The 26,359-nt window shown below is 43.3% G+C and overlaps 1 protein-coding gene across 3 annotated transcripts; it reads left to right on the plus strand.

Annotated features, from left to right (window-relative positions):
* Positions 1–26,142, plus strand: kdm2bb (lysine (K)-specific demethylase 2Bb). Of its 3 annotated transcripts, XM_069147137.1 has the most exons (22): positions 1–155; positions 507–702; positions 778–856; positions 975–1,021; positions 2,855–3,033; positions 3,151–3,257; positions 4,294–4,387; positions 4,606–4,759; positions 4,923–5,038; positions 5,805–5,925; positions 6,826–7,232; positions 7,327–7,413; positions 9,541–9,708; positions 12,710–12,940; positions 14,654–14,797; positions 14,898–14,984; positions 15,119–15,445; positions 15,958–17,030; positions 17,112–17,275; positions 19,158–19,319; positions 19,979–20,197; positions 23,797–26,142. In XM_069147137.1, exons 1-22 carry the CDS (start codon positions 111–113, stop codon positions 23,976–23,978), a joined length of 4,389 nt encoding a protein of 1,462 aa, XP_069003238.1. In that variant the 5' UTR covers positions 1–110; the 3' UTR covers positions 23,979–26,142. The 3 variants fall into 3 exon arrangements, with proteins under 3 accessions (XP_069003238.1, XP_069003239.1, XP_069003241.1); XM_069147138.1 differs by lacking the exon at positions 9,541–9,708 and having other exon boundaries at positions 2–155; XM_069147140.1 differs by lacking the exon at positions 9,541–9,708 and having other exon boundaries at positions 3–155; positions 507–651.
* The last annotated feature ends 217 nt before the right edge of the window (positions 26,143–26,359 follow it).

Below are 26,359 nucleotides of genomic sequence, written 5' to 3' on the forward strand. Positions count from 1 at the left end.
ATGGTTCCCTTGTTTTGAACCTGCAAAGCGTGCTAAGTGCTTCTTTAAACTTCGCTCCGCACGAAGATGCTTCTCCGCCACTGACGGACTGAAACCATCCGGACGAGACGATGGCGCAGGCCGCGGAAACGTGCGCAGAGTCCGGACGCAAACTGGTGCGGAACATCCGCGGTGTTAGCTTCTGATCGAGCTAATTAGTTAGCTAAGCTAACGTTTGAAGCTGTTCAAGTTTCAGGCAACGAAACTATAACTTATAACTTATTTTACATCTGTAATAATTCACGGCGGTTAAAACGAAATAAATGAATATAATCCTCGTTGTAGAACATCATACCAACAGCTGCATCCCCGGGATAAGTGTTATTAATGGTTATCAGAGGAAAACGGTGCTACCATGGTAACGGGACGGTTACTACCGAAACCGGAATCCGGTTTGGAAGTTAGACATGAAGCGTGTTCGGTGCAGAGACAGGTGGCCTGACGGAGGTTTGTGAATGTGGTTGCAGCGCTCCATCTGCCGGAGGATGTACGACGAGGACGACGACCTGTCGGACGCGGAGGAGATCGCCAACATCCGCGGCTTCAGCGTGGAGGAGAAGCTGCTCAGCGACCGCTACAGCGCGGACTTCGTCCACTTAATGGAGGGGAAAGGTACCGGGACACCGGGACACCGGGACACCGGGCATGGCATGCTGGTTTGGGGTCAGCTGTTGTTACAGCTATCATTTTATAGTTTTGCACTTCCAACGTCCTCAAACATCCGCTTCTGTGTTGCAGACTTCACTTATGAATACGTGCAGAGAGAAGCTCTCCGCATCCCGCTCATCTTCAAGGGCAAAGATGAGCTGGGGATCAGGTGAGACTCCTTTCTGTCAATACACCGTTATTAACAATAATCTGGGACTGCTCTCATGTATTTGTTGCACATTTATTTTTAACACATAACAAATGAAGCCCTCTCTTCCATTACACAGGATGCCTGATCCAGAGTTCACAGTGAGTGAAATTAAAGGATTAGTTGGTAAGTGGAAAGCTACGAACACACTCACGTATATTTACCAATGTAGACGTGTTAACTAACCCTAACCCTAACTAACCCTAACCTAACCTAACCTACCCTAACCCAAACCCTAACCTAACCCTAACCTAACCTAACCCTAACCTACCCTAACCTAACCTACCCTAACCTAACCTAACCTAACCTAACCTACCCTAACCTAACCTACCCTAACCTAACCTAACCCTAACCTACCCTAGCCTAACCTACCCTACCCTAACCTAACCTAACCTAACCTAACCTACCCTAACCCAAACCCTAACCCAAACCCTAACCTAACCCTAACCTAACCTAACCCTAACCTACCCTAACCCTAACCTACCCTAACCTAACCTAACCTAACCTAACCTAACCTAACCTAACCCTAACCTACCCTACCCTAACCTAACCTACCCTAACCTAACCTAACCTAACCCAGTAGAGAGGCTGGAGTCACCTCACTGACGGGAATCAGCCCCTAAAAGTGTCCTGAAGTCAGATATTTACCACCACATCAGTTTATGGAAGGAAAGTGGTGCAAAGAAAACGGCCATAACGATGAGATAATGACTTTAAAAATGTACTCTCAACTTAAACTGTGAGTTTTGGCCAACATGGGAAAGAACCATGTTTTTATATTTTATATTTACATTTTATAGTTTTTACTGCTATTTTACTGCTATTTTATTGCTTTTCTATTGTTCTATTACTATCTGTTGCTTCTGTATGCTGCTGTAGCGAAAAAAATGTCCCCTCGGGGATTAATAAAGTAACTACCTAACCTACCCTAACCCTAACCTAACCTAACCTAACCCTAACCCAACCCAACCCAACCTAACCCAACCCAACCTAACCTAACCTAACCCAACCTAACCTAACCTACCCTAACCTACCCTAACCCAACCTAACCTAACCTACCCTAACCTACCCTAACCCTAACCCTAACCTAACCTAACCTAACCCTAACCTAACCTAACCTAACCCAAACCCAAACCCTAACCCTAACCCAACCTAACCTAACCCAACCTAACCCTAACCCTAACCCAACCCAACCCAACCTAACCCAACCCAACCCAACCCAACCTAACCCAACCTAACCTAACCTACCCTAACCTACCCTAACCTAACCTAACCTAACCTAACCTAACCTAACCTAACCTAACCTTATCTGAAGGTTGAGGAAGGAATCGTGCGAACATCAGAGAAGCTGATGTTTTGTGTGTAACATGCAGCAGAGCAGCAAAACTACTACTGTCAAAAAGTAAACATCAAAACATGGCCAACATTTACAAAAAGTCCAAAAGTTCCAGTCACACTTTTGTCTAAATTCTGTAGAAAAATCATTTCTATTTTATTTTCCTGCTGTTTATTTTCCTGCTGTTTAATCAGTAAACTCTTCCTTTAGTTGGGTCTTTGTTATGGAGGCTGTGGGGGTGCAGCCATCTTGCTCATATTGTTGGGGGTCCCATGTAATCTGGTAACAACACCTTTCCATCTATTGTCTTGCACTACCAAATATTATTGCTATTATTCACAAAATATGATATAATTTTCTGTTTGCAGTTGTTTTCTAAGGCCCTAAAATACAACTATGACAAGTGAAGCGTGAGAGCAGAGCAGGATTGGGGTGTAGTTGCCCCATCTAGTGGTGAACATTGGGAATAACATGTATTTTACAGCTACTGCTGTTATCCATAATAACATTTGTTTTCTATTTGTAAATGTGACGAACTGCATATAAGCTCACAGACGTGTTACGTGTGACTGAGCTCGGAAGCGCTGCTTCACCTCCACGTGTGTTTTGTCTGTTTCTGGCAGGCAGCCGTCGCTCGGTGGACGTTATGGACGTCAGCACTCAGAAAGGCTCCGAGATGAGCATGGCTCAGTTTGTCCGTTATTATGAGACGCCAGAGGAAGAGCGGGACAAACTCTTCAATGTCATCAGCTTAGAGTTCAGTCACACGAAGCTGGAGAACCTGATCAAGCGGCCCACGGTGGTAATGTACCCGACACTCCCTCATGTGTTATGGAAGGTTGGATAGAGGTCACAAATCTAGGACCACATTCAAAGAAGGGATGACAGATGGTTGAATGTGCCGTTGTGGCTCTGACAGGTGGATCAGGTGGACTGGGTGGACAACATGTGGCCTCCTGATCTGAAACAAAGCCAAACTGAAGCCTCCAACGTCATCTCAGAGATGAAGTACCCCAAAGTGCAACGGTACGACTCTGTTCCTGTTGTCTTATTCAGTCTGTTTGAAGAATGAATTATGTGTCACGCAACAATACAGTAAATGGAGAAAATATCTGCTTCCTTGGCAGTAAATAGGACCTGTCCTCCATCGCTGCATCACAGTAGAGCACTGCAGGCTCTCACCTCCTCTACCTGCTCCTGATTGTTGCTAGGCAACAGAACTCTGTTCTGCACAGAGGAGGATGCTTTCTAACAGCTGTGATGTGACCGCACACACACCGCTCAGCCAATCACCTGAAGAAGAATCTAAATGAATCCAAACCATCGAGCCCTTCCTTTGAACCTTAGAGGCTCATGTTTTGTGCCCAGCGGACCTCCAGCAGTGTTCGGAGAGCTTCGGTGGTTGCTGATTAAAAACAAAAGATTACTTTTTACTGAAATCCAGTAACGAATCATTGCTGCCATGATTTCAGCCAGAACTTATAGAAGCAATGTTTTAGTTCACTGTCACCACTAGAGGGTGGTAGAGCTGTTTTCACTCCTTACAGACACGCAAACCAATTGAGTTGTTCACAAATCGCTCACTTTATTGAACATTTATGAATTATGGATGACCTTTCACGTGACAATGAGGCACTTTTTAGATTATAACACAGATTCCAATATGAAACAGTCCAAAATGATGTCAGTGATGATTTTTTAAATTCATCTGGCACAGTTGTGATCCAAGCTAACTTGTTTTTATTGGTGAAAGTGTCACATCATCTGTCAGTGAGATTCACAGCAGAACTGCTCTGTTTACATCTCACTGCTGATTCTCTCTGCTCCCGTCCAGCCTAATCAGCAAATAATGAATGTTTCAGGGGGTCAATCACTCCTTCATTCATTTCCAGAGGAGAGACATCCTATTGTGGATCATTTTCTCTGCTGTAGTGCCCCTGTGAGCTTCCTTTTCTTTTTCTCAGTAAAATAAAACTGGGGTTCCTTTTGCGATATTTCTATGGATATCAGTGTACCTACTTACCAGCACCTTGCCTCTTTGGAAATGTTATTTCTGTTTTAGGTATTGCCTGATGAGTGTAAAGGGTTGCTACACAGACTTCCACATCGATTTTGGGGGAACTTCAGTTTGGTATCATGTATTCAAGGGACAGAAAGTAAGTTAATTCTAGTCTCTTATAACGCATCTGATATTTTGTGCCATAAAGCTTCATTTAGTAGTATATTTATTAGACATCGGGATAGAAAAGAAGAAAGTATGTAAAATATTTGTAAAAGCCTTAAATGTTGTGGGCAGTTTTTAGAGTCAATTTGACCTTACTTGGCCACGCCTGTACGGGATGACCTCTAAATAGAGAGTACTTCTTCTCCGCAGGTGTTCTGGCTTGTGCCTCCAACACCCCATAACCTTGCTCTGTATGAGGACTGGGTCCTGTCAGGCAAGCAGAGCGATATCTTCCTGGGAGACCGGGCGGACGGATGCCAGAGAGTGGAGCTTAAACAGGGATACACCTTCTTCATCCCATCTGGTGGGTTGGCATGGTTGTTTTAAAGTAGCCAGCAGGAATAGATCAGCTACCTCTTGAATGAACGGGAAGGCTCGGCTTTATCTGGACCCGTATGCAGAGTAGGAGTTTGCATGAATCCTCTCTTTGTTCTTCATCTCTTTATAAATGTGGTTTTGTGATTTAGGGTGGATTCATGCTGTCTACACTCCTGTGGACACTCTGGTGTTCGGAGGCAACATCCTGCACAGCTTTAACATTCCTATGCAGCTTACCATCCATGAGATTGAGAACAGGACTAAGGTAGGAGTTCCCCGATGTGTGGCTGAACTCTGACCTGCACAACAGCTCAGTAAACTCTACGTGGTATAAATGAACCAGGGGACGGCGAAGAGTTCACCTGCAAGAGAAAGGAGAGAGATAAGGGGAAAAAAGTCCGCACAAAATATGACAACATTTACAAATGTATAGTAAAGTATGACATCAGCAAAATGTGCTGAAGCCCATAATCAACATGTATATTGTAAACATTCTTTTCAAATGAAAAAAAAAAAAAAAAAAAAAAAAAAAAAAAAATCCATTTTAATATCAAGCGATTCAGTTTTAAAGACGTTATTAGTGTTGTGTATTTGGTGGTATTTGGTCCACTCAAATTTTTGGAAAAATCGACTTCTTCAACTTTTGTAGGATTTTCTTTTAGGTTTTATTTGTGTGGTGCATTAACTTCTGCTTTTGTTCCAGAAGAATAATCATCAAATCGGTTTAGATTCTAGTTTGTGTGCATTTGAGAGGATAGTAGTGACGCAGTAGTAGCACAACATATTTTTATAAGTAGTAATCTCTTTACCCACACTGCTGTCAGAAATATGTTTCCTGTCTGTAGTCTGTATAACACAAATGTGTGTGTAAAAACACAGTCTGAAATTTGGTGAATGAAAGAAGGTGTGTAAAGAAATCAAAACTCTAACACACTCTTAGTAAGAAAGTTTGTCTGTTTTTATGAAATTATATTACAAAAGTAAAAATGCACAGAAGCATGTAGATATAAATATATTGATCTCGTCTTCAGGTTCATTCCAAATTCCGTTTCCCCTTCTACTGTGAGATGTGCTGGTACGTCCTGGAGAGATACCTACACTGCCTGACCAAACGCTCCTACCTTTCTCCAGAGGTCCGTAAAGAGCCCGCGGGTGAGTGAGATCAAGTCTTGGATATAAGGGTGGGCGATATGACCCATATTTCAGGGTATTTTTTGTGTTAACTTGATGCTATGACAAAATACGGACATTTTTTGATCATTCATTTCAAGATGCCACAATTACAACAAATACAGTTATTATAGTTTCATATTTTAGTATAAAAAGAAAAGTTTGCCTTCAGATATTCAGACAAACTTCTTCAGTTTGCAAACAACAGTAACTCAGAGGGAGAGCAAGGTTTTGTGAAATATAGCTGCTTTCAGCCACATGTAACACACGTCATGCCGTTATGCTGCATAACAGGATGACATAAATCTGAATATTGCCATTATCACAATATCATTTTTTGATCATTAGAAATTATACCAATATTATTGTGAATGATACAATAGGGCACACGCCTAATGGATACTGTTAAAATTGGGTCCTGCAGTTGTACATAGCTCTTCTCCTAATAAGTCTGTGATTAGATGTTAAAACTGAATAATATCTGTGCTCTCCATTCGACCTGCTGTATTCTGAAAGCAACACTTTCAACACACATATTTCTAAATCAGGGACGGAGGATTCTGTGTGGGATTATTAGCTTTAAATCAACGAATTAAGACGGTAAAGTGTATGTCATTAAGATTAGATTTAAACGTTTGGGGTACTAACTGGGGAGGTGACTGTGCCCTTCAATAGTGAGTCATTTTTGCAGATTTTTGGGAAAGGATATATGAAGAAAAAACGCTTTGAAGTGAAACTAAAGAGCCTCTAACTCTTGTAGCTATAAATGTGCAGCCTCATCCCTCCCAGGTGCTGCTAAAGTTATTACAAATCATTTTTGCTCCCAATTATTGGACATTCACAAAAAGGGGTATTATAGGTTACCTGCTTTTGTCCTTTCAGACTATGAGACAAAGGGGAAGACAGAGAGCCCCTCCTCTGACTCCAGGAGCCAGGACATCAACGAGGACTCATGTGGGACTCAAATCAGGGATTACCAAGGTGAAAAACCAGAGAGAGCTGCTCAGGATGGTCCCGGCTCTCCCGACAATGGGAAGGGCCAGCACCTCAAAGCTGTTTTATCTGTTGACTCGGAGGACAGCTGTAATCCCGGCTCCACCTCTCTAGATTTTCCCAAAACTCCGTCCGACTCACCGGCCTCAGAGCCTCAAAATAAATGGACTCATCTGACAGAGTTTGAGCTCAACGGACTCAGGACACTGGTGGAGAAGCTGGAGTCACTCCCTGAAAATAAGAAGTGTGTTCCTGTTGGAATAGAGAACCCACAGGCCCTGCTGGAGGACGTGAAGGTAACAAACAAAAGACATGATGTTTTCATGCACACATCACATCACTTAAGAGACACGACACAGTTGTGTTTGACTTTTTGTTGTGTCTGTCAAGGTTGTCTTAAAGGAACATGCAGATGACGACCCCAAATTAGCAATTACGGGAGTTCCTGTGGTATCCTGGCCTAAGAAAACTATAAAGGTAAGAATATTTCATCTGCACTGTGACACTTTATAATTGGTTTTGCACCAAATATAATTTGGAGTCTTCACATGAAGTTGTTGAACACTTGAGAAAAACAAAATCAGATTTGATGCACCTGCTGCTTGACTTATGATGCTAAACATTACTGCGCTCTCATCTGAAAGGTTTGCTTTGGGAAATTTCCTTTGTACTGTTAAAATATCAGCTGGCTATTAAGTGCTTTTTGTTTCAGTGGATAAATAATGCATATTAAAGGAGCAGTATGTAGGATTTAGTGGCATCTAGTGGTGAGGTGGCATATACAAGCAATAAACACCCCCGGCCTCGCCTTCGAAGTGTGTAAGAAGCTTTACGAGGGCAGTGAAAGATGCCTCAGTGGCTCTGTGAGGTCCGTGTTGGGTTTGTCCCTTCTGGGCTACAGTAGAAACATGCAGATGGACCATGGTGATGAAAAGGGACCTGCTCCCTGTGTAGACATGAAGAGCTCATTCTACGGAAAACACAACGATTCTCATAGTTTCAGGTGATTATACACTAATGTAAACATAATTATGAATATTATATTTCATTTCAACCTATAGAACACCTCTAATCGTACAAACTGAACCTTTAAGCAGAGATTTTTTTTACACTATAACATTGCATCGATATATTTTCACTGTGGGACCGACAAGCATATTATATGAGTGTATTGTCATTAGAGTGCTGCAGTTGTTTGAAACCCTGCTAGCTTGACCCAGTTTATTTTTCATTGATCTGTATTTTAATGAAACTGGCAGTGTGTACTTTCTATATTCTACTTGTATGAGACATTTTTCCAAAATGAGAAGCTTTTTCTGTTCTCTGGGTTTTTATCTTCTTTCTTGTTCTCCTTCCTGTCATTCTTCTTCCCTCTCGTGTTCCAACACTCGCTGCTCTTTTTCCCTCCAGCAAGAGATCTACTTATTTGCATAATTTTGACTTAACAGGCTGCAGTATTACCTAATGAAGTAAATAATTAGGTTTTTTTTCACATACATTTTTTGTTCCTCTTCATACACATGCTTCTACGTACTATATTTTGTTCCCTTTAACGTTATTTACATCTCACCATTTCTGGTTGTTGGATTGCTCGGGCTCAGATCAGTGCCACATTTTACATGAAGTGGAAGAATTGTTTACAGGGATCGATAAATATTGTGTTTGTGATGCTGCTCATCAGAATGGAGAAAAATTCCAATCATATTTTACCGTTGTTGCAGATGTTCATTAGTTTAGAGCCACTTTGAGAGAGTTTGCCTTTTGGGCATCGGTATGCTGTACAAAGTACCTCCTTTGATATGTAGTCCATGTGAAACTGTGATATAGAAAGACTGTAAAATAGTGGCAGGCTGGAAGTGCCTTTGATGTTAGTGTCATTTACCCGATGATTTCTCGAAGCCTTAAAGTGGAGCGGCGGCTGTGAGAGCGTCAGACTCGAGGATTTTACATTCACCTGCAAATAGAGAAAGAAAAAAGATTTTTTTTTTTACTTGCATTGTATTATTAAACAAAAAAAACAGAGCATGTAAAATGTGAAGAAATGTGCTTGGACAGCCAGAGCTAATGAGCTAAAATGTACATTTAAATTAGTAAAATGTGCCACATCAGACTCTATTTCAGTTCACTGAATCGGTCTATTATATTTACAATGTCTCTTCATTTTCTGTTAACAATTAATTGAGCAAACAAACACATGAACTATGTACAAGAAAGAGGCCTGTGCTTTACAATTGTAATTGTAGTTCCTACTGCTCTCCTGACCCCCCCCCCCCCCCCCCCCCCCCCCCCCCCCCCCCCCCCCCCCCCCCTCCAGAGACCAGCTGCTGGTTGGGGCCTCTTTGTGTTTGCCTTTAGTAATGAGATGCCATCTGGCTCTATTGGCTGTGCAGATCCTCTCTCCTCTCCCTCTGATACTCATTATGAATATGAAAACACCTTTTCTGCATTTCCTCTCCTCATTGGACGGAGGCCGACACCCCCCAGCGCATATTCTGATGCACAACGGCCTCCCATTGGCTGCGCGCCTCCTCTTTCTCGGAGCCGATCCATATTAATGAGGCAGGCTTGTGTGTGTTTCTTACATCTGCTTATGGTATTGTGGAGCTGTGGAGCAGGAGGGAGGGCTGTCGGCCTGACAGCAGTAGCAGGAGTAGAAGGAGGAGGAGACTGCAGCCATGTCAGTTTGCCGTGAGCTGGACGGGCTCTGAAAAAGCAGCCATGGCCATGTCGTTGAGCGCTGATGATGAGGACTACGACTCAGACTCTGAGCAGGTTAGCACCCTGAAGCCCTGCAGCAGGCGTAGCGAGGCCGCCGGAGGAATGCTGGTGTCAGACAGAGCAGTGTGCAGCGAGCAAATGGAGCTACCTGGAGACAAAAGCATTGATTCACTCTCCCCTCTGTGTTGGGCTTTGGGTTTTGCCTTTGTGCCTTTTTTTAATATAGGTTTGCTGATTTTGTGCATGTGTGTGTGCATGCTTGTGTTTTTATCAGGTGAAGCTAGCATTAGTAGAAGGCTGTGTTTATATAGTCCAGACCTTCAGGGTTGCTATTGGTTGTTTCAGGATGCAGGAGATGAATCTTTCATGGTGTGATTGTAAAAGTATCGAATGCAGGTTTAATACATGTAATAGTTAAACAAAGAAAGGTTGTGTATTAATGAAAAAGCAGTGATTGGGACGTTGTTTGCTATAAATGTCAGGTGCATCGACTAAGAAATGTATTTTGTTCATTTAAACCTTTCACCTACTACAGGCTTGACTCTGAACCACACCCCCCTCACGTTAAGTCTGTGGCTGCATCTGGATTTAAACAAAACACTGATTGCCGATGAATGAGTCCATCTTTCTCTACTCCCGTACATAATAGAACATTTTTCAAGTTTTCATGTTAACACACCTGTTCCAGGAAGTTTGTAACTATTGGAGCGTCAGTGAAATGTGCTCATCAGGCTGGAGAACTGGAGAGACGTCAGCGAGTCCAGTTCAGCATCCTGAACAACCTGAACAACTCCTCAATTCATTTACAAGCAGAATATCTGCCTGTGCAGCGCCAACCCCCCCACAGCACACAGGTTTCACTACAGTTGGTGTGTAACACTGATAGCGGTCTCTTCACGTCCGTGGAGACTTTAAATACAACAGTGTCGTGTGTTTTGCTGATTTTGAACGTCTTATTGTTTCTGCAGTCTCAGTGTTTAATGTGATGAAGAGGATATCCTCAGTAGATCAGAGCACTTCCCATGAATGAAGCTTCTCATTATGTTTCCCAGCTGAATGAGCTTGTTGTCACCTGTTGTTTCTGTACGTAGAAGATCAGTTCATATCGTATCTGCTGTAACGAGGTACACAAACGCTTCTTCAGAAACGTACTGCTGAGGGTCAAGATATCTTAAAGAGCATTACAACAAACACTTGTACCTGAGACAGGTGGCAGTTACTGAGATTGACAGGCAGCTGGTTGTCTTTGGTCATGCTGTCATTTAATTGTGCGCGTCAGAGGGATATCTGCTTCACAGATCAGCTGCTGAGCAGACAGCGGAGGGTTAACGGGGTTTTAGGAGACGATATGGACAGCAATCTGAAATCTTTTTCCTTTACTTTGTAATAATAAGATTGTGTTATTTTCATTTGCCTCCCACACCTGTAGTTCAAGTTACAGGTGTAAACAAACATGAATAAACCCAGTAAACACTGTTACCTGTTGTCTCAGGTGATCTGACATCAATCAGAACTTCTACTTGTCGTCTGACACTCACCTGCCTGAAGCTGGCTTACAGATCACGATGTGTTTGCTACAGGACTGAGTTTCCTTTGGTGTCGTTTCAGTGTTCCTCCTCTTGTTAATCCCCAGAACACCCCAGAACCGTGGAGAGCAGGCTGCACATGCCCTGCCCCCCTCTACCCCTCCATCTCCCTCTAATCCTGTCTGCTAACCACATATCTGACTGCCTGTGTCAGTCTATTTTGTGGCTATTGTTAGAATAAATTACAATAATATGCTGAAGATTGAGGCTGCTTACTCTTTCTGTTAGAGGGTCTCATTACAGTTCTTATTGGTTAAAGTGTGTGTGTCATAGACAGTCTGTTAGGGAATGGGATGTGGCTGTTGCTATGCTGACACTAGGAAAATCTGCACTGCCGATGTAACTAAAGAAATCCGATCTTCATTTCCAAGAGCTGCAGTGTTTGGTACTCCTTGTTCTTCTTTTATTTTTTTCCCTCATCTCATACGCGGCCACTTATTTTCTCCCATGGAACCGTTGGCAGCATTTTGACATGTGGTTATCATGTTAAAAAGACATAGTTGGTTTGTGAGCCTGAGAAGAAGGACAGTGTATAACACCAGAGGAGGAATGATGCTGATCTCTCCGTCGTTGCCCCCTTCTATCAAATAGAGCACATTTAATAATGTGTCCTGCTCTAAATCCGTCTGTAACAGAATAATGGCTGCCAGTGATCCATGTGTGAAACGGTGCCATAAGTGCAGCTTCTCTTTGAAGTAGAAACATGCAAGCAAGTGAGGTGCTAAATTTGGAAGACGCCTCCAGGGACATTTTTGATGTGTTTGTTTTCTCTTTTGTTTTGTGCTTTAACAGCCACGAATAATGTGTTTACACACAGCATGTTCTGATCAGGTCTGTGTATGAAAATATGGATGAATGTTGTTTTCTTTTTTTGCATTTGTCTGCGTTTGAAACTATTGACCCAGAGACAGAAGAGTAAAGAAAGGCTCAGCAGTACCACATACATCCACCATGACTCTCTCTCCGGCTCAATTTAATACAATATTTTCATTTTTTTTCTTATTACATAACATGATTGTAAGTGCTTCTAATGGGCCATAGCACCATTATTAAATGAAATGCAGTGTAGGTAAGAGCATTAGATTGCAGAGCTTCATGCCTTCCCTTTACTTCTTATCAAAATTATAATATACTGAAAATGTGTTGTGGTTTATGTTTCATCTTAGTAAGGATTTTGAAGTATCTTCAATCCAACTTGTTTTTTGTGAAAGCCAAGAATAACCGGCTGTGTGCCTTTGACATCCTTAATAAAAGATTTGCACGGCATCTCTTTATTAATGTACTTCTACTTCCCTTGTCTGCTTCTTGCATACTTAGTATGTAGATGCATAATATTGATAAATATTCCAAAAACATTTGTCCTTTGCCAACAAACTAACTCATCTGACCTTCCAATGGCTATTTGTGTAATATTTGTGGGCTTTTAGTTTTTCAACTCCTCTTCCACTGTGTGCTCTTCATCCTTCCAGCCGCGGCCTCCCAACCGGCCCAAACCTAAGATGGCAGCATCTCCTGCATCAGCAGTCAAGCTGTCGGCCAGCCGGGGAACATCCGGCGCCCGGCGGAGGAGGACGCGCTGTCGGAAGTGCGAGGCGTGTCTGCGGACGGAGTGTGGAGAGTGCCACTTTTGTAAAGACATGAAGAAGTTTGGCGGGCCGGGCCGAATGAAACAGTCCTGCATCATGAGACAGTGCATTGCTGTAAGTACTTCATGTTCGGAGTGGATTTTCTGAAACAGGCTTAATGGATTTTTTTTTATCTGCTAACAGATGAGAACATTTTTAGCAGTTTCTTAGCTGCCCATTAAATAATTAAGTACACTCAGTGGGTGATGAGCTTAGCTTAGCATGAAGACTGGAAACGGGTGGAAACAGCTAGCCTCTATCCAGAGGTTAAAAACGGAACCTCTGAAGTTCCCTAATTAACACATTTGATGTTGTTAAAGGATTTTCAGGTAATTCTCTGGTGTCTTGACGTCACTGTGAGGTTGCCAAGCAGCCAGTAAAGATCTGCACATGGCCAGGAAATAGTTTAAGCATTTAACCCCTTGTAAAACCACAACTTGTTGTTTGACATGTAGGTGTCTGTACAGATCAAACAGACACAATATAAAGCATTAGTCAGTGAGGTTTGAAGGTACTTTGTGTAACAGAAAGAAAGAGCCTAAAGAGCGAGGATGGCTGTTTCCTGTATTTATTGTTAGCTAACATCATTTCTTGGCTCTGGCTTCATATTTTGCAGACAGACATGTTGTGTTAGTCTTCCCAAAATCTCAAACTATTCCTTTCATGATTCCTTAATAAATCTGGCTTTCCTTTGATCTAGAATCCTTAATTTGGGATACGTCCATGTGGTGGTGAAGTAGTTGCTTGTGTTCAACGTGGTTAGAAGAGCATTACAAGGTGACGCTGTTATTTACAATTTGTTGTAGCGGTGACACAAGTAATACTAATAATGTAAGTAGTAGAAGCCGCAGATGTTTTCGCTGTTGCAGTCGTAGTCACATGGAGCAACGAGAGAGTGACACAGGCTGCGTAATGTTTCAGCACCACGGACAGAGACATGCTGAGAAACTTGGTTTGATTGTTTCTGCATTATAAACGATGAGAGCAGCTCAGTTTTGATATTTGACCTTTACGGACGAGACAACCACAGTGTTTTGGCATTCGTCCTAATATCCCACTCTTGTGGTCTTGAGCTCTTTAGCAGCTGCATCTCACTTTTAAGATATGCAAATAAGCTCACTCACCCTTGATGTTCACTTACCCTGATTCAGTTTCAGTACTCAGAGCTACGGATGTCCCAACGTTCATCAGTCTGCTGTCCAAACCAGCCCGTTTGTTGTGCAAACTGCCTGCAAGCAACAAACAAGTTGGTAGTTTAATTTATGACGCACTGAATACATAGTGAATATGATCAAATTCAAATCAAATCAAATGTTTAATATAAATTATTGATGCAGATGAACTACAAGGTTTTCAGAACAAGAATGATTGAAGCAGTTAAAGAAAACAGGAACAAAATATGGTTTATTCTGCTGTTCAGTGTGATTATGAAGCAGAATTAAGTAAATCCACTGATTCTGAGGCTCCGTGTCATCAGCATCATCATTTGGATTTTATATTTTCTAGTTTCTTAGTTGACTCGTGTGGTTAGGCTTATACCAGCCACAGCAGTGAACTGTTCCAAATCTGTTTTGCTTCACCTTTCTGAAACATTAGTTCAGTATACAAATCCACAGGAAGTGTAAAAAAAAAAACACTGCACATAACTGACTTCAAATGGAAATATTGTAATGGACAGAATTGGGCAGAAGAGTGGGTTAACTTTTGTTTCCAAAAAGGACTTCTCTAAAAGAGGGTGGTGATTTGATGCAGCAGCTTCATTGTCGGCTCCGTGTTTCCTCCCTCCAGCCGGTGCTGCCGCACACAGCAGTCTGTCTGGTCTGTGGAGAAGCCGGGAAGGAGGACACGGTGGAGGACGAGGACGAGAAGTTTAACCTCATGCTAATGGAGTGCTCAATCTGCAATGAGATTGTCCACCCTAACTGTCTCAAGGTAAATTCCTCAGTATCAATATGTATTCATATTTATTAATATTGCCACCATAAACAATGTTCTTAGACAAACACTGTTTAATAATCCTCCTTTTGTTCAGGTGAAAGACTCCAATGGAGTCGTCAATGATGAGTTGCCAAACTGCTGGGAGTGCCCAAAGTGTAACCATGCAGGGAAAACAGGGAAAGTAAGCATCAGTATGGACTTTATTCTGCATGTATCCGAATGAGGAATTTAGGAAACGGCTAACTTTATCTAAAGATATCAGAACCAGAGAAATAAAGTTGTGCTCTCTTTTTTTCTAACCTTTTGGCCTCAAAGCAAAAAAGGGGGCCAGGGTTTAAGTATGCGTCAAACCTTCCTGGCTCGCTACTGAAAGAACCGCGGCTGAACCGGGATTCAAAAGAGGAGGCTGACCCGCCCGCGGTGGCTCCAACCGCCGTCAGCGCCTTGAACCCCTCAGCTGCTGTGAAGAGAAAGGCAGAGCGGGACGTAAACTCCAAGAGGAACGATGAGGAGCCTCCAAAGAAACGTCCCTCCTTGCTGTCTCTGGATGGGGGGTCCCGACCGAGACTTGAGGACAATCCGCTGAGGAAGAAGAGGAAACTTTTTGACACCAATGACGAACCGGTCATTTTGAAAAAGAAGGTGCGACACGAATCTCTTTGTAACTTGGTCAGTTGTACTGAACGTCACACAAGGCATAAATATTCTCTGATGTATTTTAGGTGTGTTTCCTAAATTTTCAAGATACTTTTGAAAACTTAAAATCAAAGAATACTTTCAATCATTTTGTGGTTATTGTGAATATTGCAAAGGAGGAAGATAAAGAAAACTGAGAACAGAAGAAGTGAACCATGAAAATAGGCAAATTCTTTGGAGAACAGCTTCTTTGAGTTTGAGTTGAGAGTCTGCTTATTATGCAGAAGGAGTTTCTTTGATTAATTTGTTAATATTTTTAGATTTTTAATTAAAAACTTTATTATATTTGAAATATGTCAGGATTTTTTAAATGTTGTGTTCCCTAAATTCTCTTTAGAATAGAATATACAGGGAAAAAAATATGCTAAAATCTAATTTATTATTATTAACCCTAACCCCTGATAATTCTGACTGCTTTAAAAAAAAAAAAAAATTCTGTTCCTTCTATTCTTTCTTAGAAAAAGCTTTCCAAAGTGGATGATCCATTTAGTTCAAAGCTGTTGCGGCAAATTAAGACAGAGAACGATCACGGTGATGAAGAAGACGAGCAGGAGGATCACGAAGAAGATGGATTGTCTTTGGACAGGATGCATCTAAAGGAGAAAAATGAGTATGATGACGATGACCAAGAAGAAGATGCAGAGGAAGAGGAGGTGGGAACAAAGGAGAGAGACAGTCCTGCAGAGGACAGAGCTAAAGCCTTGTTAAGTCCACTGCTGAGAACATCCACGGCCAGAGAGAGTGACCAATCCTCCACCACGTCTCCCAGAGCCGGACCGAGCAGCGAGTCCGGAGACGCCCAGGAGAGGAGCTCTGCTCAGCTTAAAGCCCGCCATCAGCGCCGACGTCTTCCCAACAAAGAGATGAGCAAAGACTTTAACCAGGACATTCCCAAGACAGAGGTCAGTCTGAGCAACCAGAGGCACGGTTCAGTGAAGACAGAGGACGGTCCAGCCAATCACAATCGCCGACCATTGAAGAATGAGGACTCTGCGGCCAATCAGAACCGTAAACCACTAAAAACAGAGGACTCGACCACCAATCTGAGCCGTAGAGCCCTTAAAACAGAGGAAGGTTCGGCCAATCAAAACAGACAGCCGCTGAAAACGGAGGACAGCTTGGCCAATCGGAATCACAGGCCGATAAAGTCGGAGCCTGAGAACGAAGTGGACGAGCAGAAGCCTCGATGGCCTCTGAACAACGGCAGCGGCGATCTGGGTGACTGGCTGCGACACCGGGGGCGCGAGGTGAACGGGACGCCACGCGGTTACTCGCCGCTCGGCTGGAGCAGAAGCACGCCCATCACACCGATCTGTCCGCGGCCGCTCCCCTGCCGGTCGCCACCAAAATGCATCCAAATGGAGCGTCACGTGATCCGCCCCCCTCCCATCAGCCCCCCACCTGACAGACTGCCACTGAACGACGGCGAAGCGCACGTGATGCGACGCGAGACGTGGATGACGGTGTTCGGTCACCTGACTCACAGAGACCTCTGTGTCTGCATGCGTGTCTGTCGGACCTGGAACAGGTGGTGAGTACGACACGTGTTGGAGAGTTGAAACGCGTCTTCGACACCGGATCACACAGCTCGTGCACTTCTGTCTCCCACCAGGTGCTGCGACAAAAGGCTCTGGAAGCACATCAATCTGAACCGCTGTAAGTCCATCACACCTCTGATGCTGAGCGGCATCATCCGGAGACAGCCCGTCACTCTGGACCTCAGCTGGACCAACATCTCCAAGAAACAGCTGAGCTGGCTCATCAACAGGCTTCCAGGTGAATACAACAACCAACCAAACACCGCTATGTTTGGTTTTGTATAAAACAGTAATAGAAATATGACAAGAGAAAAATGAGAGTCAGTTTGCTAACAGTTTTGTGTATTTGTGTTTTAATTATCAGAGGAAAAAGGGCCAAAAGCGTAAAAAGCGATGCACTGTGTGGGCTGGGAACCGACCGTCACTACTTTTATTCCAATGACTGAATTTCTTCGATACTATCTAGGAAAAAAAAATGCCTTGTCATTCGGTATGAAAGTCAAATCCACACGAACAAGTTTTCATTTTAAAATGCATAAGTTTTGCTACGTTCACGTATGACTAAAGCTCATCAGCATCAGTGAGCCATTGTTCACATTCACAGCCTCTACTGAAGAAGCACATGACATCACTTAGCTTTAACTTCCATCTTACATTAAAAGGCCTTAATTCACTCTCATCAAACTCATTTTGAGGTGTGTGGACTGCAGTGACTGGAGTTCAAATGGAAGTCCATCGGTTCTGGTTCTGAACACCCATCCTGGTACTCTGTAGAGGCGACGCTCCGATGGTATTATGAGAGAGATCATTTTGACATTCAGTTTAAGTCGGTACATAATTATTATGATTATAACTTTGCTTGTAATGATAAACTGTCACAGAAAAAGGGAATTAACTTTGGATCCTATTCAAGGAACTTTTAAGGGATTAATGATTATTCCCTCTCTCTTCAAGTTTCTGAAACGCGACAGATATGTGAACACTGTGACAATATTCTTTAGCAAATGTCATAACCTAACCAAATTACCTACAGTATATAAACGGTAGAACCGTATTTTGTAAATTAATGTTTGGTTAAAAGGCTCTTTGCAACATTTGCCCAATTTAAAACTGCACAACTGCATGTACTCAAGGAAACCTGGTGTGGAGCCCCCTAGTGGTCACACCTCCCATTAAGTTCCTTTTGAATATTTTTTATATTCTCCTTAATCCAAATGTGGTGTGCTGGTGTAGTGCAGTTATGTCCAGTTTAGGAGACAGAAACACTTTGCGTGGCGTATGACTCCTTTTAAACTGCGGAACTGCGAGCGTGTCGAGCGGCTGACAGAGCGCCGCTGCAGCTGACAGAGCGCCGCTGCAGCTGACTGAGCGCCGCTGCAGCTGACTGAGCAGCTGTCTTATTCACCAACGCACAGCCATCGCTACTACTGCTTCTTTCAATCAGCTGCTTCTCCTCCGAGCTGCAGTGCTGCTGTCTCATGCTGAGCTGAAGATGAACTGATCACAACCAGCAACAGTCTGCCACATAATACATAATACATAATATATAATATATAATACCACAGTATATAATGCTACAACTCAGCCTTTGTGGATCAAAGCTTATTGCAGAGAAACATGAAAGTAGTGCAGAAATGATTTCCCACCGTTACTCTTCATGGTCGAGTTTGGTCACCGTTTCTGGTAATAATGAAAAAAATGTCAAAAAGTAGCATTTACATTTTTTTTAAGTATATTTAATACAGAATTTAATAATTGTGTTGGTGATTTTTTTTTTAATATGAAAGTTTCATTAGCATGCTCCCGTATGGCTCCTCCGTATGTATTGTATCTCCAGAAGGCGTTCAATTTAGAAGCTTTACTTTTCTTGGTTACTCGTAAATCTCTTCATTAGATCACTCTGTTTTTTACATGAGAATATTAGCTGCACCTGTGTTCCTTTATTTTGTGACCTTAGATGAAATAAAAGTCTGGAGATGTAGAAAACTGGAGCACATTTCTTGCCCATCATAAACACGAGATAAACCTGCTCGTGTCCATAAAGAGAAAGAAGATTGGTGGATTGTCTCTTCAGGAAATGATTTACCGTGAGTTGGTGCGTGTCCGTGTTCTCGCTGCAGGTCTGCGTGTGCTGCTGCTGTCGGGATGCTCCTGGGTGGCCGTCTCGGCACTTTGCACCTCCAGCTGTCCTCTCCTGCGAACTCTGGACGTCCAGTGGGTCGAAGGACTGAAAGACGCCCAGATGAGAGACCTGCTGTCGCCTCCTACAGATAATAGGCCAGGTACCAGCACGTCCCCTGAATAAACTGAGACACTTTAGTGGACATGACAAGTTGAATTAATAAACATGACTGTGGGGTAATCGGATCAAAAGGAGAGGAGAAGAAACTGTATGTGTCACACTGTTTTTTCCTTCTGAACAGCTGTTCAATCTTGATGTTTAGTACTAAAGACGTTAGAAGTGACTGCGTTGTTCTGAGCTGGTAGTTTATTAAAGCACAGAAGCATTCAAATCTATTAACTAAATATCTTTCTCAGTCAACAAATTCCATGAAAAGACAAAAACAAAAAACAGTGCAATTATCAATCTATCAATACTCCACAGCTCCCCAGGGGCTCCGTGGCCACTGGCTCCTATTTAACATGTATTTTTAAAACGGGGCTCAGAAATACAAAGTTGCATTATTTTTTTTTATAAAGGCGAAATAATTGTCTGAACTGGCCGACCGCTGTCACTCAGAGCACAATGAATCGTGCATTTACTGGGGCTGTTTTCAGCTGTGGACTCATTGATGAACAACGGAGCTCTGTGGCACGAAGGAATAAGTTCTATCAGACAAATCAAGAACATCTCCCGACACTTACGGCCAGACCAACCCACTCCGTGTTTCTATCTCTCAGTTCATCTCCTTTCCTTTTTCTTTTTGAAACCATTTTGTAGGTCAGTTAGACAACAGGAGTAAGCTGCGTAATGTGGAGGACTTGCGTCTGGCAGGACTGGACATCACCGACACATCTCTGCGCCTCATCATTCGTTATATGCCCTCGTTATCGAAGCTGGATCTCAGCTACTGCAACCACGTCACCGACCAGTCCGTCAACATCCTGACCGCTGCAGGGACGACCAGCAGAGACTCGCTCACCGACATCAACCTGTCAGGTACCGTCTGTCGTTCCAGCCTGGAAATCGGCCTCTTTTTGACCGATGCAGTAATTAGATGCACATATTGAATTATTTCAGGGATTACAATTCCACGTTCCAAGACTGCTCCTGTGTTGCGCCACCGGCGCTCAGCATTGTGTTGTGCATCTAACAGGGAGAAGCAATAACCTTTGTGAGTAAGTCTTTCAAGTTTTGTCAGTTGATTAACATCAGCACCTGAGTTACACGTGTTTTTCAGATCACTGGTCGAGTACATCTGTGATTCAAACATGAACATGACCAGAGAGCACACGCGACATTTTGTGGCAAACTGGAAATCTGTAACAGAGAGCTTAAAAAAAGGCTTTAAAGAAAAAACAGTCAATGAAGACGCGAGTCCGGAAATACGTTTTTAGTGACGATCGCATCATTTGTGTCGGGCAGCTCCAGTCAGGAGTTCTCCGGTCAGGAGGGTGAGTTCTCCTGTCAGGAGGGTGAGTTCTCCTGTCAGGAGGGTGAGTTTGAGTTCTCCGGTCAGGAGGGTGAGTTCTCTGGTCAGGAGGGTGAGTTCTCCTGTCAGGAGGGTGAGTTTGAGTTCTCCTGTTAGGAGGGTGAGTTTGAGTTCTCCGGTCAGGAGGGTGAGTTTGAGTTCTCCTGTCAGGAGGGTGAGTTCTCCTGTCAGGAGGGTGAGTTTGAGTTCTCCGGTCAGGAGGGTGAGTTTGAGTTCTCCTGTTAGGAGGGTGAGTTCTCCTGTTAGGAGGGTGAGTTTGAGTTCTCCTGTTAGGAGGGTGAGTTTGAGTTCTCCTGTCAGGAGGGTGAGTTCTCCTGTCAGGAGGGTGAGTTTGAGTTCTCCTGTTAGGAGGGTGAGTTTGAGTTCTCCGGTCAGGAGGGTGAGTTTGAGTTCTCCTGTCAGGAGGGTGAGTTCTCCTGTCAGGAGGGTGAGTTTGAGTTCTCCTGTTAGGAGGGTGAGTTTGAGTTCTCCGGTCAGGAGGGTGAGTTCTCCGGTCAGGAGGGTGAGTTTGAGTTCTCCGGTCAGGAGGGTGAGTTTGAGTTCTCCAGTCAGGAGGGTGAGTTTGAGTTCTCCAGTCAGGAGGGTGAGTTCTCCTGTCAGGAGGGTGAGTTTGAGTTCTCCTGTCAGGAGGGTGAGTTTGAGTTCTCCGGTCAGGAGGGTGAGTTCTCCTGTCAGGAGGGTGAGTTTGAGTTCTCCAGTCAGGAGGGTGAGTTCTCCGGTCAGGAGGGTGAGTTTGAGTTCTCCGGTCAGGAGGGTGAGTTTGAGTTCTCCAGTCAGGAGGGTGAGTTTGAGTTCTCCAGTCAGGAGGGTGAGTTCTCCTGTCAGGAGGGTGAGTTTGAGTTCTCCTGTCAGGAGGGTGAGTTTGAGTTCTCCGGTCAGGAGGGTGAGTTCTCCTGTCAGGAGGGTGAGTTTGAGTTCTCCTGTCAGGAGGGTGAGTTTGAGTTCTCCTGTTAGGAGGGTGAGTTTGAGTTCTCCGGTCAGGAGGGTGAGTTTGAGTTCTCCTGTCAGGAGGGTGAGTTTGAGTTCTCCTGTTAGGAGGGTGAGTTTGAGTTCTCCTGTTAGGAGGGTGAGTTTGAGTTCTCCTGTCAGGAGGGTGAGTTTGAGTTCTCCGGTCAGGAGGGTGAGTTTGAGTTCTCCTGTCAGGAGGGTGAGTTTGAGTTCTCCTGTCAGGAGGGTGAGTTTGAGTTCTCCGGTCAGGAGGGTGAGTTTGAGTTCTCCTGTCAGGAGGGTGAGTTTGAGTTCTCCGGTCAGGAGGGTGAGTTCTCCTGTCAGGAGGGTGAGTTTGAGTTCTCTGGTCAGGAGGGTGAGTTCTCCTGTCAGGAGGGTGAGTTCTCCTGTCAGGAGGGTGAGTTCTCCTGTCAGGAGGGTGAGTTTGAGTTCTCCTGTCAGGAGGGTGAGTTTGAGTTCTCCGGTCAGGAGGGTGAGTTTGAGTTCTCCGGTCAGGAGGGTGAGTTTGAGTTCTCCTGTCAGGAGGGTGAGTTTGAGTTCTCCTGTTAGGAGGGTGAGTTTGAGTTCTCCTGTTAGGAGGGTGAGTTTGAGTTCTCCTGTCAGGAGGGTGAGTTTGAGTTCTCCGGTCAGGAGGGTGAGTTTGAGTTCTCCTGTCAGGAGGGTGAGTTTGAGTTCTCCGGTCAGGAGGGTGAGTTTGAGTTCTCCTGTCAGGAGGGTGAGTTTGAGTTCTCCTGTCAGGAGGGTGAGTTTGAGTTCTCCGGTCAGGAGGGTGAGTTTGAGTTCTCCTGTCAGGAGGGTGAGTTTGAGTTCTCCGGTCAGGAGGGTGAGTTCTCCGGTCAGGAGGGTGAGTTTGAGTTCTCCGGTCAGGAGGGTGAGTTTGAGTTCTCCTGTCAGGAGGGTGAGTTTGAGTTCTCCGGTCAGGAGGGTGAGTTTGAGTTCTCCGGTCAGGAGGGTGAGTTTGAGTTCTCCTGTCAGGAGGGTGAGTTTGAGTTCTCCTGTCAGGAGGGTGAGTTTGAGTTCTCCGGTCAGGAGGGTGAGTTTGAGTTCTCCTGTCAGGAGGGTGAGTTTGAGTTCTCCGGTCAGGAGGGTGAGTTCTCCGGTCAGGAGGGTGAGTTTGAGTTCTCCGGTCAGGAGGGTGAGTTTGAGTTCTCCTGTCAGGAGGGTGAGTTTGAGTTCTCCGGTCAGGAGGGTGAGTTTGAGTTCTCCGGTCAGGAGGGTGAGTTTGAGTTCTCCAGTCAGGAGGGTGAGTTTGAGTTCTCCAGTCAGGAGGGTGAGTTCTCCTGTCAGGAGGGTGAGTTTGAGTTCTCCTGTCAGGAGGGTGAGTTTGAGTTCTCCGGTCAGGAGGGTGAGTTTGAGTTCTCCGGTCAGGAGGGTGAGTTTGAGTTCTCCTGTCAGGAGGGTGAGTTTGAGTTCTCCTGTCAGGAGGGTGAGTTTGAGTTCTCCGGTCAGGAGGGTGAGTTTGAGTTCTCCGGTCAGGAGGGTGAGTTTGAGTTCTCCGGTCAGGAGGGTGAGTTCTCCTGTGATGTTCTCCGGCGTCTGAGGGAAAACATCTTTAAGCCTTCAACAGTCGTTGCTCTTCACCAACTTCGCTCCGAGACTTCTTTCTGTTCACCAAAAATGTTCTCTGCTCAAGTTCCAGCTGCATTTAGAAATCAGCAGTGTATCGCTCACAAAAAGACGTGTAACGTGATGTTTATCAAGCCATGAAACTCTGAATACTTTCTTACGAGGGTTTCTGTCTTAATCCAACAAGCCTGTGATAGCTGCTGCCTTCGTGGAGGTTAGACTGTTCAGGCTTTGATTTAACCGTAAGGTCCTTTTAGATGCTTGTTGTTCCATCAGATTTTATCATTCACATCAAAGAGCAGAAATGCTCAAAATAATTAGTTCTTTTACTTTTCTCTCTGGAATATCATTAAATGTTAAAAGCAGTGAATCAAAGAGACATTATGGAAACAGCTGAAGGGCAAAATACATTTTAGCTCTGTGGTGCAAGTCGCTCCATTTATTCCAAAACACTGCTCACCATAAGGTTTTTGGATTTATGATCCCATCCTAAAGGTCTGATTAATCCATGCGTGTGCGTAGCTTGATGTCGGTACCAGTGACCATTATGCACCATTTGTTAATTTTCTTCTAACCCGATTTCTCCCTGCAGTTTGTAACCGGGTCACAGACCAGTCGCTGACCTATTTCAAGCGCTGTGGGAGCATTTGTCACATCGACCTGCGTTACTGCAAACAGGTGACCAAGGAAGGTTGTGACCAGTTCATCGCAGAAATGTCCGTCAGCGTGCAGTTTGAACTGATAGAGGAGAAGCTACTGCAAAAGATCAGCTGAAGAAGTGGTACAACTACTGTCCACAAGGAGGCAGCAGACGGCTGTGGTACAACTACTGTCCACAAGGAGGCAGCAGACGGCTGTGGTACAACTACTGTCCACAAGGAGGCAGCAGACGGCTGTGGTACAACTACTGTCCACAAGGAGGCAGCAGACGGCTGTGGTACAACTACTGTCCACAAGGAGGCAGCAGACGGCTGTGTGGAGAACAGCCGAGCAGACGTCCAGCTGATGGAAACGCAGGCCAGAATGTAAAAATGGAAGTCTGCCCAGTGAAGACAATATTACAAAAAAAGGTGTTGTTGTTGCACCTGTTTCTAAGTTATTTATTCTTTATATTGATTGTTTATGTATTGTATCCCAGTTATCTTCTGGTGTTTATAGACTATTTTTTGTTCCAATGCAAAGTTTATTGCATTATAGATGAATATTTTTGTATCAGAAAGTGTTTCATACATTTATGTGCAGTATTAAATGCACCACTGTACAGTATCATGCCATTGAAATTGATAATCAGTCAGGCATTACTGTTAAGCTCTTTATTGTCGAGAGGCAAAGGTCTATTGATTTGTTGCCAAACTGTAGGATGGTAGCTTGTGTTTGTGTGGCTGTTTTTATATTTTATTATTATTATTATATGTGCCAGAGCTCTGTTTCCTATTAGACAAAGGCACTGTATATTTTGTTTTCCATGTAAATGATACCATGTCCGTTTGGATGAGATATCTAGTAGAGAAGTTTAAAAAAGTTATTTGCACTGATGCGGTCAATATGAATACATGAATGTATTCTCACATACACTATACAATGTACAGTGTAGAAAGCATATTTTTTCAACACTAAAACTGCTAATTTTACTAACAGCTTGTAGCTAACGAGGTTATATTAACACGAACATCTCTGCCGGTCTCCATCACCCTCGAGTATTATTGGTGCTTTGTGGAGGGAAGTGATTTTAGCTCTGCATGCAGCGAAGAAATGTTTACACCACCGTCAGTAGATTTAGTAGCTGTCCACTGATCAAACCGTCTGTTTCCTCCCGTCCAGCTCAACTCCATATGATCAAAAAGACACAGTGCTGAATCATACCAGAAATAAAGTTCAGGAACACGATGTGAATTTGCATAAATCCTTCAGAAAAGAGTTTTCTCTTACAGGTATGATTACACAAATGAAAAATTAAACACAACTGATTCTGTTTTTTTCTTCTGGAATGCATTTTCCAGAATTGTTATGATTGCAGCAAACAAAGTACAACATTGTGATGTATTCTGTTTTCAAGGACAGGAACTTTTTATTTACAACATCCCAACCCAAAACCACCCTTACAGAAAAAACACATGAATGTCACATGTGCAAAAATCACGTGATCACATGTGATTGTGCACGTGATCACGTGATTTTGGAACATTTTCAGGGTGTAATGTGTGAAGACAATGTTGTTTCCCATGTGAAAACTTTTCCACATGTTTTCTCCATGTTATATGTTGTGACATGCGGTAAACAAGTCATAGGATCACATGTTCCATGTGGAAAACAGGAAACTTTTTTGTGTAAAGGCAATGACTGTTTAGTAAAACGCTGCCAATGTCAAGACTAAAGCTCAAATACACGGTTGAGTATTTAACCAACGAGGAGCTCAGTTCTGGATGTTCTTGCGTTTCATGAGGAGCCGCTGATTTTCTGAGAGATTTGTGCAAATTATAAAAAAAAGGATTTTATTTGTTTTTTTATTCTTCGTCAGCTATTCCACAGAAACATGAAGAAGAGTGGCTCTCAGAAGTCTTAATATTTATGACTTTTGAGTTTAAGCTTAAGAAAGTACATTGTAATTTACGGTCAGTAGCATTTTCACGAGCATTGTTCTTACTGATAATTCAAGTTATTCAGAAATGGCAAGTTTTCCTGTTGGAAATCCAGTTTAAAGATTTAATAGGTTTTCTTTCTTTTAAACTGAAGTTTATTTTTTTTTTTAAACAAAATCTTTTCCATGTTGGTACAGTTTGGTGAATGGGTTTACATTTAAATGTTATGTTTTGTTAAAAGACCATGTCTCCATTAAATATTTTAGTACATTACTTCAGATCTATCTATCTGTACATAATGTACACGTAAAGCCTCTAGGAAAAGTCAACCTTTGAGATATTAAATTCATTTGAAATACTGAGCTGTGTGTGAGTTTGGTTCTTTCGGCTTTATAAACTGTTGGGATAAATAAGAAAAATTATTGTATGTTCTTACTGGAATATTGTAGTCATTAAATTTACTTTCATACATCACAAGTACAAATTTACCACATGCCAGCAGCAGTCTTTCAACTCAAATCAGATGTTTTCATGAATTACAAAATGAAGAGCAGTGATTTTACATTTTGGTTTGTA

Source organism: Embiotoca jacksoni, unplaced genomic scaffold, assembly GCF_022577435.1.
Source record: "Embiotoca jacksoni isolate LCO1_2020_lvr unplaced genomic scaffold, fEmbJac1.0.p SCAF_131, whole genome shotgun sequence".
Classification (NCBI taxonomy): domain Eukaryota; kingdom Metazoa; phylum Chordata; class Actinopteri; family Embiotocidae; genus Embiotoca; species Embiotoca jacksoni.

Coding starts and splice junctions, on each gene's coding strand:
- kdm2bb (XM_069147137.1), top strand. CDS start 111: ATGGCGCAGGCCGCGGAAACGTGCGCAGAGTCCGGACGCAAACTG. Junction 5,926..6,825: donor GGTCCGTAAAGAGCCCGCGG/GTGAGTGAGATC, acceptor TTGTCCTTTCAG/ACTATGAGACAAAGGGGAAG. Junction 20,198..23,796: donor CACCGACATCAACCTGTCAG/GTACCGTCTGTC, acceptor TTCTCCCTGCAG/TTTGTAACCGGGTCACAGAC.